Source organism: Camelus ferus, chromosome 9 (assembly GCF_009834535.1).
Source record: "Camelus ferus isolate YT-003-E chromosome 9, BCGSAC_Cfer_1.0, whole genome shotgun sequence".
In the NCBI taxonomy this organism is placed as follows: Eukaryota; Metazoa; Chordata; class Mammalia; order Artiodactyla; family Camelidae; genus Camelus; species Camelus ferus.
This window is the reverse complement of record NC_045704.1, coordinates 19,492,241-19,511,988: the sequence shown is the minus strand read 5'-3', so window position 1 is coordinate 19,511,988 and position 19,748 is coordinate 19,492,241. Positions and strand designations below refer to the sequence as shown.

The 19,748-nt window shown below is 51.5% G+C and overlaps 1 protein-coding gene across 5 annotated transcripts in view; it reads left to right on the top strand.

Moving 5' to 3' along the window:
• Positions 1-19,748, top strand: part of SIPA1L3 (signal induced proliferation associated 1 like 3) — a 214,779-nt gene that overhangs the window by 172,767 nt on the left and 22,264 nt on the right. For all 5 annotated transcript variants that reach the window (XR_004322355.1, XM_032486153.1, XM_032486155.1 and 2 more), the window contains exons 14-16: positions 3,490-3,608; positions 5,782-6,209; positions 18,328-18,549. Coding sequence is in view for 4 of the 5 variants with exons in the window: in XM_032486153.1 (XP_032342044.1) it covers positions 3,490-3,608; positions 5,782-6,209; positions 18,328-18,549 (769 nt within the window). In the remaining variant the exon portion in view is untranslated. The remainder of the gene's footprint in view (positions 1-3,489; positions 3,609-5,781; positions 6,210-18,327; positions 18,550-19,748) is intronic.

The following is a 19,748-nucleotide window of genomic DNA, read 5'->3' as shown; positions in this document are numbered from 1 at the left end:
CCATCGTTGTAAGTTGACTGACGCCTCCCTGCACGTGTACACACACACCAGGGCAATGTGTGCTTAGAAGTCCTCCTCAAGTCTAGGATGTATCCGGGACCCAGGGCGGGGGGATCAGATGCCGCGGGGACCGGCCCGGCCCCGATCAGATGATGACCAGCTCAGTGGCAGCAGCACGGTCCCAGGTGCTCCGCTCCCTCCCATTCAGCCATCTCAGGGACACCAGCCTGCGTGCTGCCGCAGCCCCATTTTAGAAATGAAGAAGATGAGGCACAGAGAGCTTGTCATTTGTCTGAGGTCCCTGCTGCTGAGTAGCATGATCGAGATTTGACGCAAGACCTGTCGGGTTCTAGGACCGCTGCCCACAGACACCACCGCAATCCCTCGTTCACGGAGTGAGTGTTTCTCGGGCCTCAGGGCACCCAGGTTACGAAGGTGGCCCCAGAGCCACCAGCTCCCCCAGGTCTGTGCCTGGCCGTGGTGTCAACACACTCTCAGAGCCACATGACCCATCCGTATGTCAGGGGTGAACAGGAGAGCCAGAGGTCACTGGGGCTGGTGAAAGGCCCAGGATCAGGGCCTGAAGGGCAGGGCCAGGGGCAAAGCAGCCCGGGAGGGGCAGGAACCTAGCCCTTCATCCCCGTTCATTCAACACATCACTAATGATACAGGCCAGACTGGGCACCAGGGACATAGTGTGAGCCAGACAGTTGTGTCCCTGGCCTTCTTGGAACTGACAGTCGGTGGGAGAGACGGACAGTAAAAAGGAATACCCGGTGATAAATACTCACCAATAATGCTGAGTTTTGAATTGAAATGAACTGGGTGTCTAGGGAGAGACTGATGGGGTTTGGGGGAATCTCTGAGCAAATCACATTTCAGGAAAGGCTGGAAGAATGCAGAGGAGCCAAATGGGAGAAGAACATTCCAGGGAGACCCACTGGTTGAAGACCCTGAGGTGTCAGGGGGTCCAGTCTTGGAGGAATAGGGAAAAGGCTGAGTGGCTGGAGAAGCGGTGGGAGATGAGGCCAGGGAGGTGACAAGGACAGTGTGATGGGGACTCAGAACCACGGGCCACAGTTCTCCTGAGCACAGGAGGGTTGACATCTGACTCAAGTGTTCACAGGGTCCCTCTGGCTACAGATGCTTGTGGGGTGGGACCCATGGAGGGAGAGAGATGGACAGGTTCTGTGTATAGTCTTTTGAAGATAAAGTTAGAATTTCCTGATGCTCAAAAATGATAACCAGGTTTTGGCCTGAGCAGCTGGAAGGATGGAACCTCATAGATTGAGCAAGAAATGTGGTGAGGGATGCAGGTTTAGGGGAAGATGAGGAGTTGGCTTCGGCTGTGTTGGGTGGGAGGTGCCCAGTAGACACCCAAGTGGAGGTGCTGTGAGGCAGCCACAGGTACAAGTCTGAAGTCATGGGGAGCGATCCAGGCCAGAGACAGAAACGTGGGAGCCGTTGGGGTGATAGGTGGTAGTGAAGGCTGGGTGGGAATGCAGTGAGTTTGGCTCTCTGTAGAAGTGTGGTCTCCTTGTGTGGTCTGGCCGCCTCCCAGGGGACCAGAACCTCCTGGGCACGTGGGATGCTTCCAAGGAGGAAAAGCATCCTCGGACGTAGAGTATGTGGACAAAGTGGCCAGCCTGCCAGCTCTTGTGTCCATGGTTCCCGAGTGAAAGCCACATAGGCAGTGACTCTTGCAACTGAGTCCAGCCAGGCCACTCTGCTGTGGCCCTGAGTGCCCTGCCTGGCCGTCCAGGCCCAGCTTCCCCAGCAGGAACACTGAGCCCAGAGTGTCCTCGGGCTGCTCTGGGGGCAGTAGGGTGTGTGGTTGTGAGCTCAGGCTCCAATGGGCCTGGTGGGAAGTTCTGAGTCAGCTGTATGACCTTGGCAGTGACCTCATCTCCCCCAGGCTCAGGTCCCTCCACTGTGGTAGACGCCCTCAGTGTCTCTCTCAGGGTGGTTTCAGGATCCAATGAGATCACACCTACCCAGCCCTCAGCACAGGACCCAGCGCATCATTAAGAGAATGATGACTCCTGCTTCTCACTGGTTGCTGGAGTTGTCATTGTTAGGGAAGCACAGAGAGTCTGCAGGGGTTGAAAGCACAGGTCTGAAGCCCTTTCTGACTGTGTGACCTTGGACCAGTTACTTAACCTCTCTGAGTCTTGATGTCCTCCTTCATCTATTAAACTAGTACTAGTATCCACCTCACAGCATCACTGGGAGGATATAGCACAGTGATGCGTGCAAAGCCTTTACAATAGTTCCTGACACAGAACATGTGCTTAATAATAATCATTATTATGATTATTTTAAATACAGCACTGATCAAAAGTGTGGGCTCTGGGATTAGACCACATGGGCTTGGGTCCTCTGTTAGCATGTTTGTAAGTTTGATAGATGTTAACTAGCCCTCCACTGGGGTTGTGTGTTCTTCTGAGATCCGATGCTCAGTTCAGACACGTTGACTAGCCTTGGGAGTTCAAACTAATTTACACCATACCAGCCATCATGATTTTAAACCCATTTCACCTTATCAAAAAAAAATTTTTTTCTAACTTTTTTTGGTGGGGGAGAGGGAGGAAGTAATTAAGTCTATTTATTTATTTTAGAGGAGGTACTGGGCATTGAACCCGGGACCTCATGCATGCTAAGCATGCACTCTACCACTTGAGCTATACCCTCCCCACTCCAATTTCACCTTTGAACCAGCAATTTCACTTGTAGAATTCTGTCCCAAACGCAAGTCCACACTTGCTCCAAGTTGGGTGTAGAGGGCAGACCACCAGAATATTTAGAAAAATTGAAAATAACCTGAATGTCCCTCAATAGGAACCTGGTTAGATAATCAATGTCCATTCATATGATGGAATACTGTACAGCTATTGAAGATAAGATAACCTCATGTTCAGTTGTGTGATGATGCATTATGGAGATATGGAGCAAAAAGCAAGTGTAAGTATATTTATTTGTAAAATGAGAAATCAAGTTGTCAGATGATGTCTGTTATGATTCTATTTTCATTTAACAAAAAAAGTTGTGCACGTTTAATCAACAAAGGAGTGCTACCTGGTATATATAAAGGATCCTGTCCACCAATAAGATAAAAGACAGTCAATCCCATAAAAAGTGTGTAAAAAATACGAACAAGTAGTTTACAAATAGAAAATCCAGATGGCCAGCAAGGATGAAAATGTGCTCAGCCTCCTTTGAGGATGGAGGACTGTTGTAAGGCTTCACTAAGTTAACCCACGGAAAGCACTAGAGTGGTACCTGGCACGCAGTAAGTGCTCAGTAAACATTCCGAGTGTTGTTATACCCCAGGACGTGAGCTGGTGGGGTCACGGGCTGTGTGAGCTGAGCAGAGAAGCTGGAAGAAGGGTGAGACCGAGGAACCACATTTAGGGCCAGAGTCTTTGGGTGGACTTGGGCCAGGGCCTGAGTCACCTCTAACCACCTGGTGTGTCTCCCGTCTTCCTACAGAGCCTTTGTGGCACGTGCCCGCCCAGGCCCGGCTCTCGGCCATAGCAGGAAGCAGCGGAAGCAAGCACGCCTCCAGGCAGGACGCAGCAGGCAAAGATTCCCCCAACAGGCATTCCAAAGTGAGTGTGGGCCCCGCCTCCCAACCCCGGGAGCCAGGGCTGCAGGAGCTGGGCTGCTTCCCCTGGGTGGGGCCTCGGAACACCACACGTGAGCCCCTCCTCCACCTCTGGCACCCCTACTCCAGCAGTTAGACCCAGCCAGGCGCTCAGCCTGGCTGCAGCCCCGCCAGCCACCCCTCCTAGCCGGTCTCCTCATTATTGCGTCAGTCATGGTAGGTGTCTTCACCAGCTCTGGCTGCCAGAACAAAAATGCCATAGACTGTGTGGCTTATAAACCACAGAAATTTATTTCTCATGATTCTGGAGGCTGGGGAGTCCAAGATCAGGGCTCAGGCAGACTTCATTGTCTGGTGAGGACCCACTTCCTGGTTGATAGCTTTCCCCTCACCTTATGCGTGAAGGGAGCTCTCTGCGGTCTTTTACAAGAAAATAAATAACATGGATTTTATAACCCCATTCAAGAGGAATATATAAACATACATAAGATAAATAGGTAACTATAAATAGGGGTTTTATAATCACATTCATGAGGGCTCTACCTCATAACCTAACCACCTCCCAGAGGCCCCACCTCCTAATACCATCACATTGGGATTCAGCGTATGAATTTGGGGGAACACGGACTATTCAGTTTATGGCAATAGGTTAACTGCTATAACAGACAGTCCCCAGATCTCAGTGACCTCACACACCAGAATTTTCTTTTCCTCTCATGTAACAATTCACTGTGGGTATTCTGTGAGCAGCTTTCCACATGGTGATTCAGGAACCCAGGCTCCCTCCCTCTTGTTGCTCCACTGTCCCTCAGGGCCCAAGCCCTCTGCTGGGTCCCTGCCACTTTCCAGTGGATGAGGTGTGGATTGGAGGAACAGAGGACGTTTTTGTAGCCCAGACCTGGAAATGGCGTAATTCACTTCCCCTTCTATTGCATTGGCCACGTCTCCCTGCAAAGGGAGCTGGGAAATGTAGTCCCATGTACCCAGGAGAAGGAGACAGTCTGGGTGAGCACTTGGCAGTCTCTTCACATCCATTCATTCAGTGAGTGTTTGATGAGCACTTGCAACGTGCCAGGCCCTGACCACAGTGATGAAGAGGGCAGAACGCTGACATCCCGATGGGGGCAACAAGCAGTAAGCAGCGCAACAGATTCGTAATGTAATGCCGAGAACCGATTCTTGCCGTGAAAGGAGAACAAAGTACAGTTAAGGGAAAAGAGTGTCCAGCACGGCTGCTTTAGGATGAGGTGGTCAGAGAAGGCCTTTGAGGAGGTGACCTTTCAGCAAAACCTTGGAAGAAAGGGGCAATCCATGAAAATACCTGAGGGAAGAGCACTGCAGGCAGAGAGAACAGCAGGTGCAAAGGCCCCGAGGGGGCAGTGCCTGGCAGGCTCAAGGAGCCGCAGGAGGCCAGTGTGGCTGGAGCAGAGCCATCAAAATGGAGAGGGGAGATGAAGTTAGAGACCGGAACCTGGGACCAGATCATATGGGGCCTCAGGGACCGTGGTGAGGACTCTTGCTCTTCCCTTGAGTGAGGAGGATTCTGAGCAGGAAGGGATAGGAACTGAAGCAGATGTTCACAGCCTGTCTCTGGCTGCATGTAGGGAACAAACTGGGGGTGGGGGTTAGGGGGACAGGAATAGGAGCTGGGAGACCAGGGAGGAGGCCTCTCCATGGTCCAGCCAGAAGCAGTGGTGGACAGGACAGCGTGGAGCCGTGGAGAGAGGGAAAGTGGCAGGTTTGGATCTGTTTTGAAGATGCAACAAGATTTACTGTTGGACTAGACATGGGTGTGAGAACCAAAGCAGGGTCGAGAGTGGCTCCACGGCTTTCAGGTGGGGCAGCTGAAAGGACAGAGGTGCCATTATGAGGTGGAGGAGGCGGATTCAGGAAGGAAGGCCAGGAGCTCAGTTTCAGACGTGTTGAGCTTAAGCTGTGGGCAGCACGTCACATACGTAGTGTCATTTATCCCTCTGAGCAACCCCATGGGGCAGGGTTATTCTTAACCCATTTTACAAGTGTAGAAACTGAGGTACAGGGAAGTTGATTCACTTGCCCAAGGTAACAAGGCCAGTGAGTGGGGGAGCCAAGGTTCACAGTGTGGGGAGGTCCCAGAGGGGAAGGTTTACCAGCCCCACCTTGGAGTCTAGGAATGACACACCTCTTTTGCCTTCCAGGGAGAGCCTCAGTACTCCAGTCATTCCAGCAGCAATACCCTCTCCAGCAATGCATCCAGCAGCCACAGCGACGATCGATGGTTCGACCCCCTAGACCCCCTGGAGCCAGAGCAAGACCCTCTCTCCAAGGGTGGCTCCAGTGACAGTGGCATTGACACCACCCTCTACACCTCCAGCCCCAGCTGCATGTCCTTGGCCAAGACACCTCGGCCGGCCAAGCCACACAAGCCCCCTGGAAGTATAGGCCTCTGTGGGGGTGGGCACGAGGCTACCGGGAGGTCCCACCATGCAGACCGGCGACGGGAGGTCTCACCTGCCCCTGCAGTCACTGGCCAGAACAAGGGCTACCGACCGAAGCTGTACTCTTCAGGCTCCAGCACCCCTACAGGCCTGGCTGGGGGCAGCCGTGACCCACCAAGGCAGCCCAGGTAAGGCACTGCATCTAGTCCAGGTCCTTCAGGGGGTTCTGACCACCTTCCACATCCCCACAGTCCTGACTGTGGAGTTCCCCTCCCCAGGAACATGCTTACATATTAGTTTGCTTACAGAACTGGGGGGCTCATGGACCTCTCTCTGGTTCACTCTGACCCTCAGTCTCTCTTTCCTTTCCTCCCTGCTGAGACCAGTAGTTTTTATGCTTTCTGGGAGTCATAGACTATTTTTGTTAGGAGAACATTTGGCTGGCAGTAATAGGAAACCCGACCCACAGTGGCTTAAACAAATGGAGGTTTAACAGTCCCCAGAGGAGACGTCCAGAGAGGGCAGAGCCGGGCTTGTGCAGCAGCAGCTCAGGGAGGGCCTCAAGGCCTAGCACCCTCTGTCTTCCAGCTCCATCATCCTCCTCATACTGACTGTGACTTCCTGGTCTCCAGGTGGCTGTGGTGTCCCCGGGAGGCATAGGGGCAGAGAACAGGGGAAGGATTGTAACATCTGTGTAGCTCCCCGTCTATGGAGAAAGCAAAAGCTTTCCCAGATCCCCCTCAGCAGGCAATGTCACAGGGCCATCTCAGCTACAGGGAAGTCTGGGAGAGCACTGTTTAGCCTTCCAGCCCCCACAGTGAAGGGCAGCGTGGTCCCCGGACAGTCCCCTGGAGGGCTCTTCAACACAGATTCCCCTGACCTCCTGAGTGGGGCCTGAGAATATGCATTTTTACAAAGTTCCCCGTGGATGCTGATGCTGCTGGTCCTGGGACCACACTCTGAGAACCACTGGTAGAGAGGCAGACGGGGAAAAAAGTGAGAATGAGCAGGCATGGTCTAGCCAACAACCTGGAGTCTGGACCACATGCACTTTGAGAATCTAATGAAAGCCATGAACTGCCTCCTGGAAAAGTCATTCTGCCGTCACAGGGCTCAGCCTGGTCCAAGGGCCGCCGCATCCCTTCCCTTCCCTTCCTGTTCTTTCCCTTCCCTTCCCTGACCATAGCTGAGCAGGGGCCAGCCCGTGTCCAGGACCCCCCGTTAGGGTCTTTATCTCCTTCAACTTCCTGACACCTTGACCAGCCCCCATACCTGCACAAGACACGTGCACCTGGGCAGTGGTCTCAGACCTCCTTGACCACCACACACGGTGGACCTGAGTCCTGGGTCTTTGTACAGAAATAACGGTTTTAAAAAAAAAGGTGAAGGAAGAATTCCCTAGTGATTCTTAGCCTGACTGTGTGGGAAGCACTTTGATCTAGTCCAGTCTGTTGAGAATGTTTGGATGCTGCTCGCTACCTCCTTCAACAATCTCAAGATCTGGCAGTGGTCCCCTCATTACCAAAGTCCAGTTCGGCCGCTCGCCGCTCAAAAGCCAGTATCTGATCAGGAGACAAGTGTTGGTTGGAAAGGAAAAATATGCAGAAGCCTAAGGGTCCTGGAGTTTAGCTACTGTAAGAGTTAGAGAGTTTAAAGTATAACTAGATTCTGAGACCAAGGGGCTGCCTATGCGATGACAGACTTGGAAACCACCATAAATGAGACCCACCCTGGCCCTGTCCTGGAGTCAGGGAGCCTGGGGAAGGTGAGGGTAGAGAGAGAGCATCCCAGTGAGTTGAGTTTTTGTCTCTGCCCGCCTCCCTAGACAGATCGTTTTGGGTTTTTTTGTTTTTGTTTTTGTTTTTGTTTTGGAGGGGGGAGGGTAGTTAGGTTTACTAATCTGTTTATTTTTAGAGGAGGTACTGGGGATTGAACCCAGGACCTTGTGTATGCTGAGTATGAGCTATTCCCTCCCCTCTCAGATCATTCTTAATCATTTGAACTCATGGACTCTTTTGAACAGCTTCTTCATTCATTTATTTATCCATTCATTTCACTTGCTGCTATTTCTTGGAGACTTGTTAGGTCCTGGGCACTGTGCTGGGAGCTGAGGAGAAAGAGTGAGCAAATTCAGATGAAGCCCCCAGCCCTCACCTCACTCACCATCAATTGAGTGTGACAGACTAGAATCAGGTCATCACTGAGACAAATGTCAAAGTACACCCACTGAGAGGGACTTGGTGCTGAGAGAGTCCTCGGGGCCACGGCGTCCCAGGTCTCTGCTGTGGTAGCCCCTGTGCTGGGCACAGGCCCGTGATAGTAATGAGGATATGAGTAGCTAGAGGGTTTTGAAATCTGGATATAAAGGCAGCGGTACTGGGGTGTAGACTGTGTCTGGGGCAGAGAGGGGTGGAATAAAATCACCCTGTGTCTGAGAGAAGGATTTGCTGAACCCAGAAATGAAGGAAATAAAATGGGAGAGGAACCGCTACAAAAGAGGGCCCTGCGGTTGGGAGCTTTAATTTGCATACAGACAATTGATGCTAATTGCAAATCATTCTTATCTACTCATTAAAGCTGCTTCCTGAAGTTTTCTCCTAGGCAACCAGGCTTTAGTGTGGAACAGCATTTCCCAAAATGGGGTGCTCGAGGTGATTTGGGTGGTACACGGAGGAAAATGTTTTATCTTAAATGGATATTAAGAAGAGTGTTATCAGCCCTTCCCCTGATTTTACAGATATTGCCTTGGACAAGTCAAGGAAAATTAAGTAAGTTGATTTAAAGAATCTGATTCATGGCAAACGAGAGAGTGTGTACTCCAGAGTCAGCCCACTGGGGTTTAAACCCTCTCTCTGTCTTGTCTTGGCTCTGTGGCCTCGGGCAAATGACTGAACCTCTTTGGGCCTCAGTTTCCTCATCTGTGGAATGGGAGCTAAATCACATACCTACCTCATGGGTTTGGTGAGGGTTAAATGAGCTCATGTTTGCAGGGGCCTTAGAACAGTACCTGACAGTGAATCTCAAGCCTGGCTGTATTAGAATCTTGGGCAGGGGGTAGGGTTGGGTGGGCATTATAGAAAAGATGAAGTCTTGCCTCAGACTAAGTAAGTCAGAGTATCTCTCCTGGACCAGACCTTACAAGCAGTGATGGGGACACTATGGTGCCTGAGATAGCACCAGGCCTCCCCTCTCAGGACTCAGCGTCAGTGGAGGAGACCAGCCTGTCCCCAGACAGTGATAGCTCACAGCGGCCAGGGCCAGGGTGAGGGATGCACTCCGGATGTGGGAGCCCAAAGGAGGGGCCTGACCCAGTGTAGGAGAGGCTGTCCTGAAGAAAAGAGGCCAAGCTCCTGGGAACTAGGAAGACAGAGTGTTCCAGACAGGGAAGATGTGTAAGTCCCACCTCACCTGCGGGTCCTCCCACAACCTTCCCATCCCAATAGGTGCAAATTTCCAGGTGGTCACTGAGCACCTGCGCCCAAGGGCCCCACATATGCCTCTGCCTGCCACTGGCTTCACTGCCTCTTGTTCCTGGCAGCCCAGCCACCTTCTGCATCTGCTGTCATCAGTCCCTTCCCTGGGACCAAGCTGGAATGATGACCTGCTGCCCAGGGCAGGCACAAGGGCCCCCCAGCTGCTCTGCGTCTCCCTCCTGCACTCTGTAGCGCAGCACTTTGTGTTCATCCCGGCAGCAAGCGCCTACCCCTGCTGTGTGCTCAGCCCTCTGCTGCAGACTGGGCTCCGGCTATCCTGGCTCTGATAGGGCACCAGGGGAGACAGCAAGCAAATAATTACAAAAGTAATGAATTATGCTCGGGGAAAGCCTGCAGGAAGACCCACTGGGATCTGAGAGTGGATGTGGTAGGGATCTGGAGGGGGTATCTAATCTAGCCTGTGGGAGAGTTTTCCCCTAAGGAGGAGTCATTTCTGCCAAGGATGAGAGGGATAAGGAGGAGGGAGCAGGTGAAGTGGTTTCAGGAGACTAATGATATATTCTTGACCTAGGATGCAGTTATGTGGGTATTTGCTTTGTAACTATTTGTTAAATTATACATGTTTTGTGTACTTTGCTCTATGTGGGCTATGTTACAGTTGTTTTTTTTTAAGGGAGAAAGGAAAGATGACATATGGGGAGGGTGTCCTCATGAGTGGGAATAGCATATGCAAAGGCCCTGAGATGGGGAGGAGGGTGGGTGCTATCAGGTCACTGAATACAGGCTCCTTGGCTTAAGTGTAGAAATTGAGGTGGTTGGGGAGGTTGGCCGGGGCCAGACCACGCAAGGCCCTGCCAGCCACATTAGAGTCTGGATTTGATCCTAAGAGCTATAGGCAGCAAGGAAAGGTTTCAGCAGAGAGGATAATGCAGGCAGGTGTGTGTTTTGAAAGATGGTGCTGGAGGCAGGATTGGAAGCGTCTCAGTGATGAGTCTGAGGCCGAAATGTGAGTGAGAGGGAAGGGGGCCTGGACCAGAAGACAGAGCAACTGCAGACATGTCAGCATGTGGCACCGACAGGACAGAAGCAGGGAGGGAGACACAGTCTCAGACGGCATGCCTTCTGCTCGTCGGGCCAACTACTTGGTGTCAGGAGATTGCTGCAGACAAGGAGCGTGGAGATTCTTGAGAGAGAAGATGAGAGCAGAGCTGGGCAGGCCTCAGAGGAATGTTGTTTGTATGTTCACTGACACTAAAGCACCCACTGTGTGCCAGGCACTGTTCCAAGCATGGCGATACAGCAGGGAACAAAGTCAAGTCCCTCCCTTGTGGTGCTGACAGTCTCCTGAAGAGACAGCAAGGCAGAAAGACAATTGAGCAACCGTGTACTATTAGTATGCCAGGCGGAAATAAGGTCTGGGGACAAAACCCAAAGAGATAGAAGGAAGGCTTTTCGGAGGAGGTGATATTTTGCAGGAAGCATGGGAGTGATCCAGGCAGAGGAAATAGCAAATGCCAAGGCCCTGAAGGTAAACTCATTTGCAGTGCTCTGGAAATGCTCCCGTGGGCAGATGGAGAAAAGGAGAGGGTGGCAGGAGTTCTGATTTGCAAAGTAGACATGGGCGCGGCTCTTGGGGCCTTACAGACCATGGTCAAATGCTGGGATTTGATTCTGAGGGACATGGGAGCCATGGGAGCACGTAATCTGACTTAGGTTTTAAGAAGACCACTGTGGGCGACTAGAGGGAAAGTGGACTGTTTCGGAGGGGATTGAGTTTCCCAGCAAAATTCGAGGCCTGCCAGGAAAGGGATGGGCCCTGCTGGGCCCGACCAGGGAGCCCCGCCTGCTCCCTCCTCACGTTGCGGCCTCGCCGGGGAAGCCCCGCAGCCTGCAGCAGCTTGTGCCCAGCAGTGATTTCAGTGACTTCACAGACTCCCCGCAGACGTGCGTCATGGGAGCCTGGCTTCCAGGCACAGTGCCCGGCGCCAGTGCCTGCTCTGGGCCCCGTGGTGGGCCCGATGACCCCAGGCGGGCCGCCTCCTGCCCCCCGCCCTCTCTCAGGGCAGCATGCGCTCTGGAGCGTCCTGGGCTTCCAGGGCAATTTGTCAGAGCAGGTTAGGGGCAGTGAGAGACTCTCGGCTGTACGTGGAGCCGACACCACCGGGCGTTCCCGAGCAGGTAGGGTGCTTCCCCAGACTGCTCTGGTCTCCAGGACTCCCTTCTGGGGGCACAGCCCTGAGATGTGATGTGAGGGGCCCACCCTGCCTGTGTCAGCTGGGAAGCTGGGGTCACACAACCAAGGCCTACTCAGAGAGTCACAGTCAGCTTCAGAACAGGAACCCAGGCAGGCATCTCCAGGAACTCACGGGAGGGAGGGGACCATTCAGGGATTTGAGGAGCGGGGAGAGTAGTGCAAAGACCCTGAGGTGGAAATGTTCTGGTGTTTGAGGAACCCCTCCCTCGTGGCCGGAAGAGGAGGGAAAGCGGGAGGAGCTGAGGGCAGAGCCTGGGAGCAGGGGGTGTGGGGCCTTGGGGAGGACCCAGGGGAGGACTCTGACTCTTACCTGGAATCAGGCAGAGCCCCAGAGAGTCCTGAGCAGAAGAGGGCTGTGATCGGAGGCCCCCGTCTGACTGTATTTGGGGCTGAGGGCAGGAGGCAGCCGCTGTGGGGATACAGGTGGACAGTGGTTGGTGGAGGCAGCAAGCGGTGGTTGGATTCTGCATCAGTTTGGAGCCAGGAGTTTTTGCCTCACATCCTCTGCTTCCACTTTCTGAAGACCTGCCGTTTTCCCTCCCGGGCCGCAGGCTGGAACGTTCAGGCACCGGAGCCTGGTCATTCCAGCCATGTGCAGGGACTGACTCGACTCTCGAGCCCATGCCAGTGCCCCGGGAGAGAGGGCAGGATTAGTCCAGCGGTTAAGGCCCCACAGGGCGCCCCTGGGGTGGTCTGGGTGAGCAGTGCTGTTTCCAATCTCAACCACTAGTCAACTGTGATTTCCATCAGGCTCCTCGCTTCCTCCGAGGCTCGATTTCCTCATCCAGAAAATGGGGGTGATGACAGGCTCTGTGTTCTCTGCAAGGCCGAACCCACACCGGTGTTGAAGTGATTAGCACGAGGCCCGCGGCACGGCTGGCCCAGACCCATCAGCTGCTGCTAGGCTCTATTCTCACGTGCTGTGTGTTTACCGTGACTACCGTTGTCATGAGAGCACAGGTCAGTGGTTAAATGCAGTGTCTCCTGAGCCAGATTGCCCGTGTTTGTATCCTGGCTCCATCCCCTACCAGCTGCATCATTTGGAGCAAGTTATTTAATTTCTCTGGGCCTCAGCTTCCCCACCTGAAACTTGGGGATGGTGGTAGTTCCTGCCTCGTAGGGTCGCTGGGACATCTAAATGCAGTGCTGCCTGTGAGATGCTTAGAGCAGGGCCTGGCCATGTTCACAGGCTCCGTGTGGTCACCAGCGTCACCTGCTGTGCCACTGCCCTTCCTTCTGAAGGCAGGGGCACAGCTCCCTTTGTGCCTGTTGCCGACTCTGGGCCACCATTGGCCTCCCTTCAGAGTCCCAGGGCTGGACAAACCCAGGGCGTCACACATGCCTCTGCTTCTGTATGATTTCTCCATCCCACCTGGGGTTTTTCAGCTTTTTTTATAAGCCACAGAACCTTTTCCTCCAGCAAAATCTTAAACGCTCTCCTAGATACAGTACAATGAGTGCACAGCCTCTCGGGGTGCAGGTGCGGTGCGGTGCGGTGCAGAGAAGAATGCTGCATCCGAGTCCTGGCTGGGCCTGGCCTGGGCTTTTAGCCCCTGGACACACCATGTCTCTTTACACCTGTAGCTCTGGGAGCACATCCCTGGTGCCTGGGCCTGTGCTGAGCACTTCGCGTGTGTGATCTCGTGAGGCAGGTGCTGTCATTGCCTCGTTTCTCAGAGGAAGAAACAGGCTCCTTGAGGGGAAGGGACTCAAGCGAAGATCACAGGGCATCAGTCGAGCTGGGTTGGAACCTGGGTCAGATGAGCAGCACGGCCCACGTTCTCATCCACTGCGTGGTGCTGCCTCGCTTTTCAAGTCGAAGCTGAGGCCCAGGGAGGGCACCTGGCCACACCGGTGCTGCAGAAGGGAAGTGTGTGTGTTGACTGGTAGGTGGGGTAAAAACATCCTGTATACAGCACCTGGCACAGCCTGTGGTCCCTGGGGCATGTGGGACGGGCGCCCGCCTCAGCTGGGGTGGGTTGAGATGCACAGCACATTCAAGGGAAGAGTTCTTTGTTGTCCTACTGTGTGCAGACACCATCCATTCCTGAGGCTTGGAGAGGCTAATGACGGCACAGTCGTGGGAACGCCTTTGACTACAAGTAGCAGGAAATCCCAGCTCAATTGGAGGAAGTCTGTTATCTCTCAGAAGGAGAAGTCCCAAGTTAGGGAGGGCCCCACGACTGGGTAATTTATTGACTCGAGGACCCAGGTTCTTTCCTTTTCTCTGTTCTGCCTCCATCGGCCTAAAGACTGGCTCCCCTCACAGTCTCCAAGTGGCTGTCATTCAACCAGATCGTCGCTGGGGTTTGTTGTTGTTGTTTTGGTTTTTTCTTTTTTGTTTTTGGGGGTTTTTTGATCACAAGTGAGAAATATCACCAGAGCTTTACTGCAGACCAAGGGACCCCTCACAAGCAGCCCCACAGCCCCAAGTCCCTGCCACAAAGACAGAACCCAGGCGCTCGGGGCCGCCCGTAAGTGCACGTACCTTGACCCCAAGCAGAGAGGAAATAACAACAGGCCATGATTTGCCCGTTTCCACAATTTCCCGAAGGCAGGTTGGCATCAGAATATTGGAGAAATAGCAGCAGGGTAGCAGTTTGTGAATCCAGGGGCCTGGAGTCCTGGTTCAGTCACAGAGAAGGTAAAGGCCACGACGGGGGAAGAGCTGGAGCCCAGGCCTCAAGGTTTCCAGCAGGGCAGGAAGTCGCGGCGTCCAGTGGAAGAAGCGGTGGTGCTTTCTGCAAGTGGTCTTTGTTAGTTTTCTAGTGACAAAATCTTCCCCCGAGTCACAAAGCAGATAATCCACACTCACACACCCAGCGTCTCACTGGCCAGAAGGAGATCTCAGACCTACTGCAGACCCATCCCAGACAAGTGGCATCAGCCAGTGAGGATATGCCCCCAGGGCTGGGTTCTAGGTCACCTTCCTCAAGCAACGGGTGAGTCAAATCAGCCTTCATATATAGGGTGAGGGGATAGGATGGCACCCAGTGCCTGCACAGGCCTGAGGAGGGGGTGAACCTGTCCCAGGAGAAGCAGGGGACTGGGTCAGCTAGCAGATGCAGAGACGGAAGTTGTTCATCCTTTAACTTTTTTTTTTTTTAATCATCTCTTGTTTTTTTCAGCTCACAAAAGTTGAACATACCAGATGACGAGGTAGAGAAATATGTACTGCAGAAAGTAAAAGTTAGGGTTAAAATCAGTTAGAACATATTCAGAGAGTGGGCCCCCTGCAGCCATTGAAGGGAGAGGGGCCATGTGGGCTGACATGGAGATATGGACAGAGTGTCTTGTGACGGTCAAAGCCAGGTGCAGAACAAGCTCGGGGGAGGCTGCCGTGTATGTTATAAAGGAAGGTTGGGAGGATGTGCACACGTGCTTGTGTACAGCAAACCGTCTGTTGAAGAAAAAGGGGTGGGGAAAGGAGACTGAAGTGTCAGGTGGCACTTCCTTTCTACCCCGTGCCATTTACATGGTCTCATTTCCGCACCGTTACTACCTGCAGAGGTAGTCAGTGTACACTCCCCCAGAGACTGCTCTCAGTCTGCGACCAGCCCAGGTCTTTCAAACATTTTGACCATTACCCAAAACAGGAAAAGCCTTTTACATTACAACCCAGCATGGACATCCGGAATATAGTTTCACAAACCACTTACTATTACCTTACATGGGGTACACTGAGGTTTTTTAATTCTAGTCTATTTCTTTTTTTTTTTTCCTTTTAATAGTGGTCAAGATCCATTAAATTGATTTCATAAGCCACAGTTGGAAAAAAAAAAACTGTACATTTCCTTTCTGTAGAAAAGACAGCCCCCCCACCCCCCAAAAAAGTCCAGTAGTCACACAATTATGAAGGTTTACAAAAAAAAGTGTGTGCTCTTCACTAGGCCTTGTTTCCACTTACTGTAACTCATACATCCTTTCTCATCCATAAACAGGAATCAACTTCATCCTTTGTACTGGCTGTGTAGTTTTCCATATTGTGGATGTGCTTCGAACAATCTGTTAATCCCCTTTTAAAAGACATTCAGGCCATGCCCAACTTTTCTTGATTACACACAGTGTTGCAGTGACCCCCTCCATGTACCTGCATGTACGTGTGCAGGCTTTTCCTTGGCTTGGATTTCTGGGAGGTCACATGTTAGATTGAGGCTCCTCACCCTCCAGTTCTCAGCTCAGACGCCATTGCCTCCTTGGGGAAGCCCTCCTGACCACCCCAGGCAGAGTCCAATCCCAGTATTACATGCTCCCTGACTCCCTGGACATGCCACCAGCCAGTGCACAACCATGGCCCCATTGATAAATGTTGCTAAATTATCAAAAAGTATAATATATAAGTCAGTCAGAGCTTACTTTTTCTAATCCCTTCTGACAGTTTGCAGTTGTGGTGTTTCAACATTCATGTTTAATGAAGTTCTTGATAATGATTGGATTTTCAGCTGCCAGTTTTGTTCTTTGTTTTCTGTATGTTTACTGTCTTTCTTGCTCCCTTGTTCTTTCCTTACTGCGGCCTTTTGTGTTAAATGTATTTTGGTGTACCATCTGGATCCCTCTTTATTTTTTTTTTTTTTTAGTTTTTATAGCATGCATCTATCAGTGTATTTCAGACTAATACAAACTTAATTCCAATAGAATACAGAAACTTTTGTCTAATATAGCCCCATACCCTTTCCCCTCCATTGTGCTATTTTTGTCATATGTATTCCATCCATATACATTATAAACCCAACAATGTAGTGTTGGTATTATTGCCTTATACGGACTTATGTTTAACTTTAAGAAAGTTAGAGGAGAAATAAGAAAACATAGATCCGTAGAGTCTTTTATTCTAAGCCACAAATTTACCATCTCAAACCCTTCATTTCTCCATATGGATTCAGGTCACTATCTGTAGTGATTTCCTTTCAGCCTGAGGACTTACTTTATTATATATTAGGCAGATATGCTAGCACCAAATTCTCTCAGTCTCTGTTTACCTGGAAACGTCTTTATTTCGCCCTCGTTTGTGAAGGATAGTTTTTGCTGGATATAGAATTCTTGGTTGGCGATTTTTTTTCCTCTCTCTCTCTCAGCGCTTTGGAAATATTCCATTCCATCATTTCAAATGACCAGTCAGCAGTCAATTGTATTGACACCTCTGTATGTGATGAATCCTTTTTCTCTTGGTGCTTTCAGGGTTTTTATCTTAATGGTTTGACTTTCACCTATTTTTCTGGGTGTGAATGTCTGTATTTATCCAAGTGGCGATTTATTGAGCTTCTTAGATGTGCAGATGAATGTGTTTTTTTGGTCCAGTTTGGGGGGTTTTCAGCCATTATTTCTTCAAACCTTTCTCCTGCCCCTTTCCCTCTCCTTCTGAAACTCTCAGTGAACATGTATTGAAATGCTGACGCCGCCCCAGAGGATCCACTGCAGCAGAACTTCCTTGTTCATTGAGCTGGGCAAGGGGATAAGAAGAGCCCCAGGTCAAAATGTCTCTTCCCTGAAGTTTGGCAGTTTTTCAAGCATAAGTGATACTTGATTTGTTGCATGCTTTTGGTCAATTTCCAGAGTACTAAAATGGTTGTTTTTGTTAGTGTTGTGCTTTGAGGGGGTGAGAGTTTGCCAGTCTCCTCATTCAGCTGTGGTCAAAAGTCCTACCCCTTAATACTGCTAATTCAACCTTAGATAAGGATGTATTGACTTACACTTCAAGACCATTAATTTTCCCATGAAAGAGCTCTTACTTGAAATGGCATTGGAATTTTATTAAAAAGTTTTACTGGTTGATTCGCCTTACTGGGCTGAGAAGTTGGGTCCTAGTTAACAGCATGAGGTTCATTGTAGCATTAGTTCCACAGGAACCCAGCATTTGAGATATCGAGCTAGACTGGTGTCTGACGTGTAGTAGTGCTCAAAAAATATTTGAATGAAGAGGCTACATGGCAAGATGTATTTTAAGTTAAAAAAAATGATAAGTTACAGAACAATTTATTAGCATGATTCCAGTTATATAAAAACATAATTCTCCTACCCACTCCTCAATAAAAGCTCCTGTTTTCTGAGTGTTTACACATGGATGTTTTTAAATCATAGGAAAAGGTTAAGAAGGAAGCAGAGCAAACTGTAAACCATGGTTACCTCCAGAGATGGGCAGGCAGGACCCCCTCCTCCAGCTGCTGTGTGGGTTGTGCACAGAGACAGGGAATCTCTGGGGAGAGAAGGGGGAGTCCACCCGCAGGTGTGACTTTTTTAGATTCCCACGGTGGGACTGACTGTGCTCAAAGGGCATCCCTGGGGTGGGACCCGGGCTGTCTGGGCTGTGAAGGGAGAGTTACCTTTTCTCCACGTAGACGGCTACGTATTGGAATTTTCCACAGCACTAATGTACTTGTGTCTCTCCTGTGTGAATGAACTTTTTTGTCTGCTAAGAGTAAATTTCTTCTTTTTTTAAAAAATTTCTTAAATTTATTTTTTATTTATTATTTTTTCATCTTTTTGGGGGGAAGTAATTAGGTTATTCATTTTTTTAATGGACATACGGGGAACTGATTCCCAAGAGTAAATTTCAACAGATCAGTTTTTCAAAATGTGGTATGGAAGTGGTGGTTTATTGCTCTCATTTTCACTCCGCAGTGACATGAGCTCAAGGGCCGGCTACCCCGCTCAGGTTCACAAGCCGGCCAGCGCAGAGAGCCCACGACCCTCCCAGCTGGTCCAGTCCAGCGTCTTCCAGCTCTCCGCCTCTGTCCCCAAGTCCTTCTTCTCCAAGCAGCCTGTGCGCAACAAGCACCCGGCGGGATGGAAGAGGACGGACGAGCCCCCGCCACGGCCGCTCCCCTTCACTGACCCAAAGAAGTAAGTGCCTGGATGCCTGGTGAGGCACCACCGAGGACGGTGACAGCTCAGTCCCTCGTGCAGGACGCCATGCGGGTCCACACCTTGGGATACAGCTGTGATCAGGCGGACGGTGATCCCCGCCCTTGGGGAGCTGACTTTCTGGCAGAGAAGGTGGACAACAAGTAGGATAACTAGGAAGAAAGCGCAGTAGGTCAGAGGGCAGCGAGCACTGTGGTGTCTGGATGAAAAGCATTCCAGGCAGAGGGAGCGGCAACAGCAAAGACCTGAGGCAGGAGTGCGCCTGGTCTGCGGGAGGGACCATGTGAGCATGTGAGGTCAGAGGGATGCTGGGACAGATCGTACAGGGTCTTGTGGGCCCCTCTAAGGGCCGTGGCCTCTGCTGTCAGGGGCCCCCATGGGAGGGGATGGACATGATCTAAACGGGGTGCTCACAGGGTCCCTGCAGCTACGTGTGGAGCACAGCCTGTGGGGACAGGGGACCAGGGAGGCGCTACCACAATGGTCCAGGCAGGAGACGAGAGGGCTGGAGCAGAATGGAGGCCGGGGTGGGGAGCGGGGAGAAGGCGGCAGCTCCAGGTCAGATTCTCTGAAATGGAAGCAGGCAGGCCTTGCTGGCAGATTGGATGTAGCGTGAGAGAAAGAGCAAGGTTGAAGATGAAAGCAGGTCTTGTAGCCTGAAGGGTGGACTCCCCTTGGGCTGAGGTGAGGCTGAGTGGGGAGCAGGCTCCGGAGCTCAGTCCCCGACGGGTTGTGATTACAACGCGCAGAAGACATGGAGCAGGCAGTCGGGTAAGGAGTCTGGAGCTCAGGGAGAGGTCAGTCAGCATAAAGGCCACAGGAGAGGAGAGGAGGGGAGGTGTGGAACTCAGCCTGAGACCCCTCTGTGTTCAGAGAATACAAGGAGGAACCAGCAAAGGAGGCACCCAGGGGTGATGACTGAGAGGTCAGGGTGGGGTGAGCCCAGGTACTGAGCGACCAATTGAGCCTCACAGAGGGGACTCAAGGGTGCGGGAGAGAAAAGTAGGGCAGAGTCGGAAGCAGCTGATTTGAGGCATTTTGCTGTGAAGCAGAAGAGAAAGGAGAGGAGTGGTCAGTTAAGAAAGGGTTTTGTTTTTTTTTTAAGTGAGGAGAATGTGATGATTTCAAACATGTATTGAGTACTCGCTGTGTGCCAGTCTCCGTTCTGAGCTCTCGTA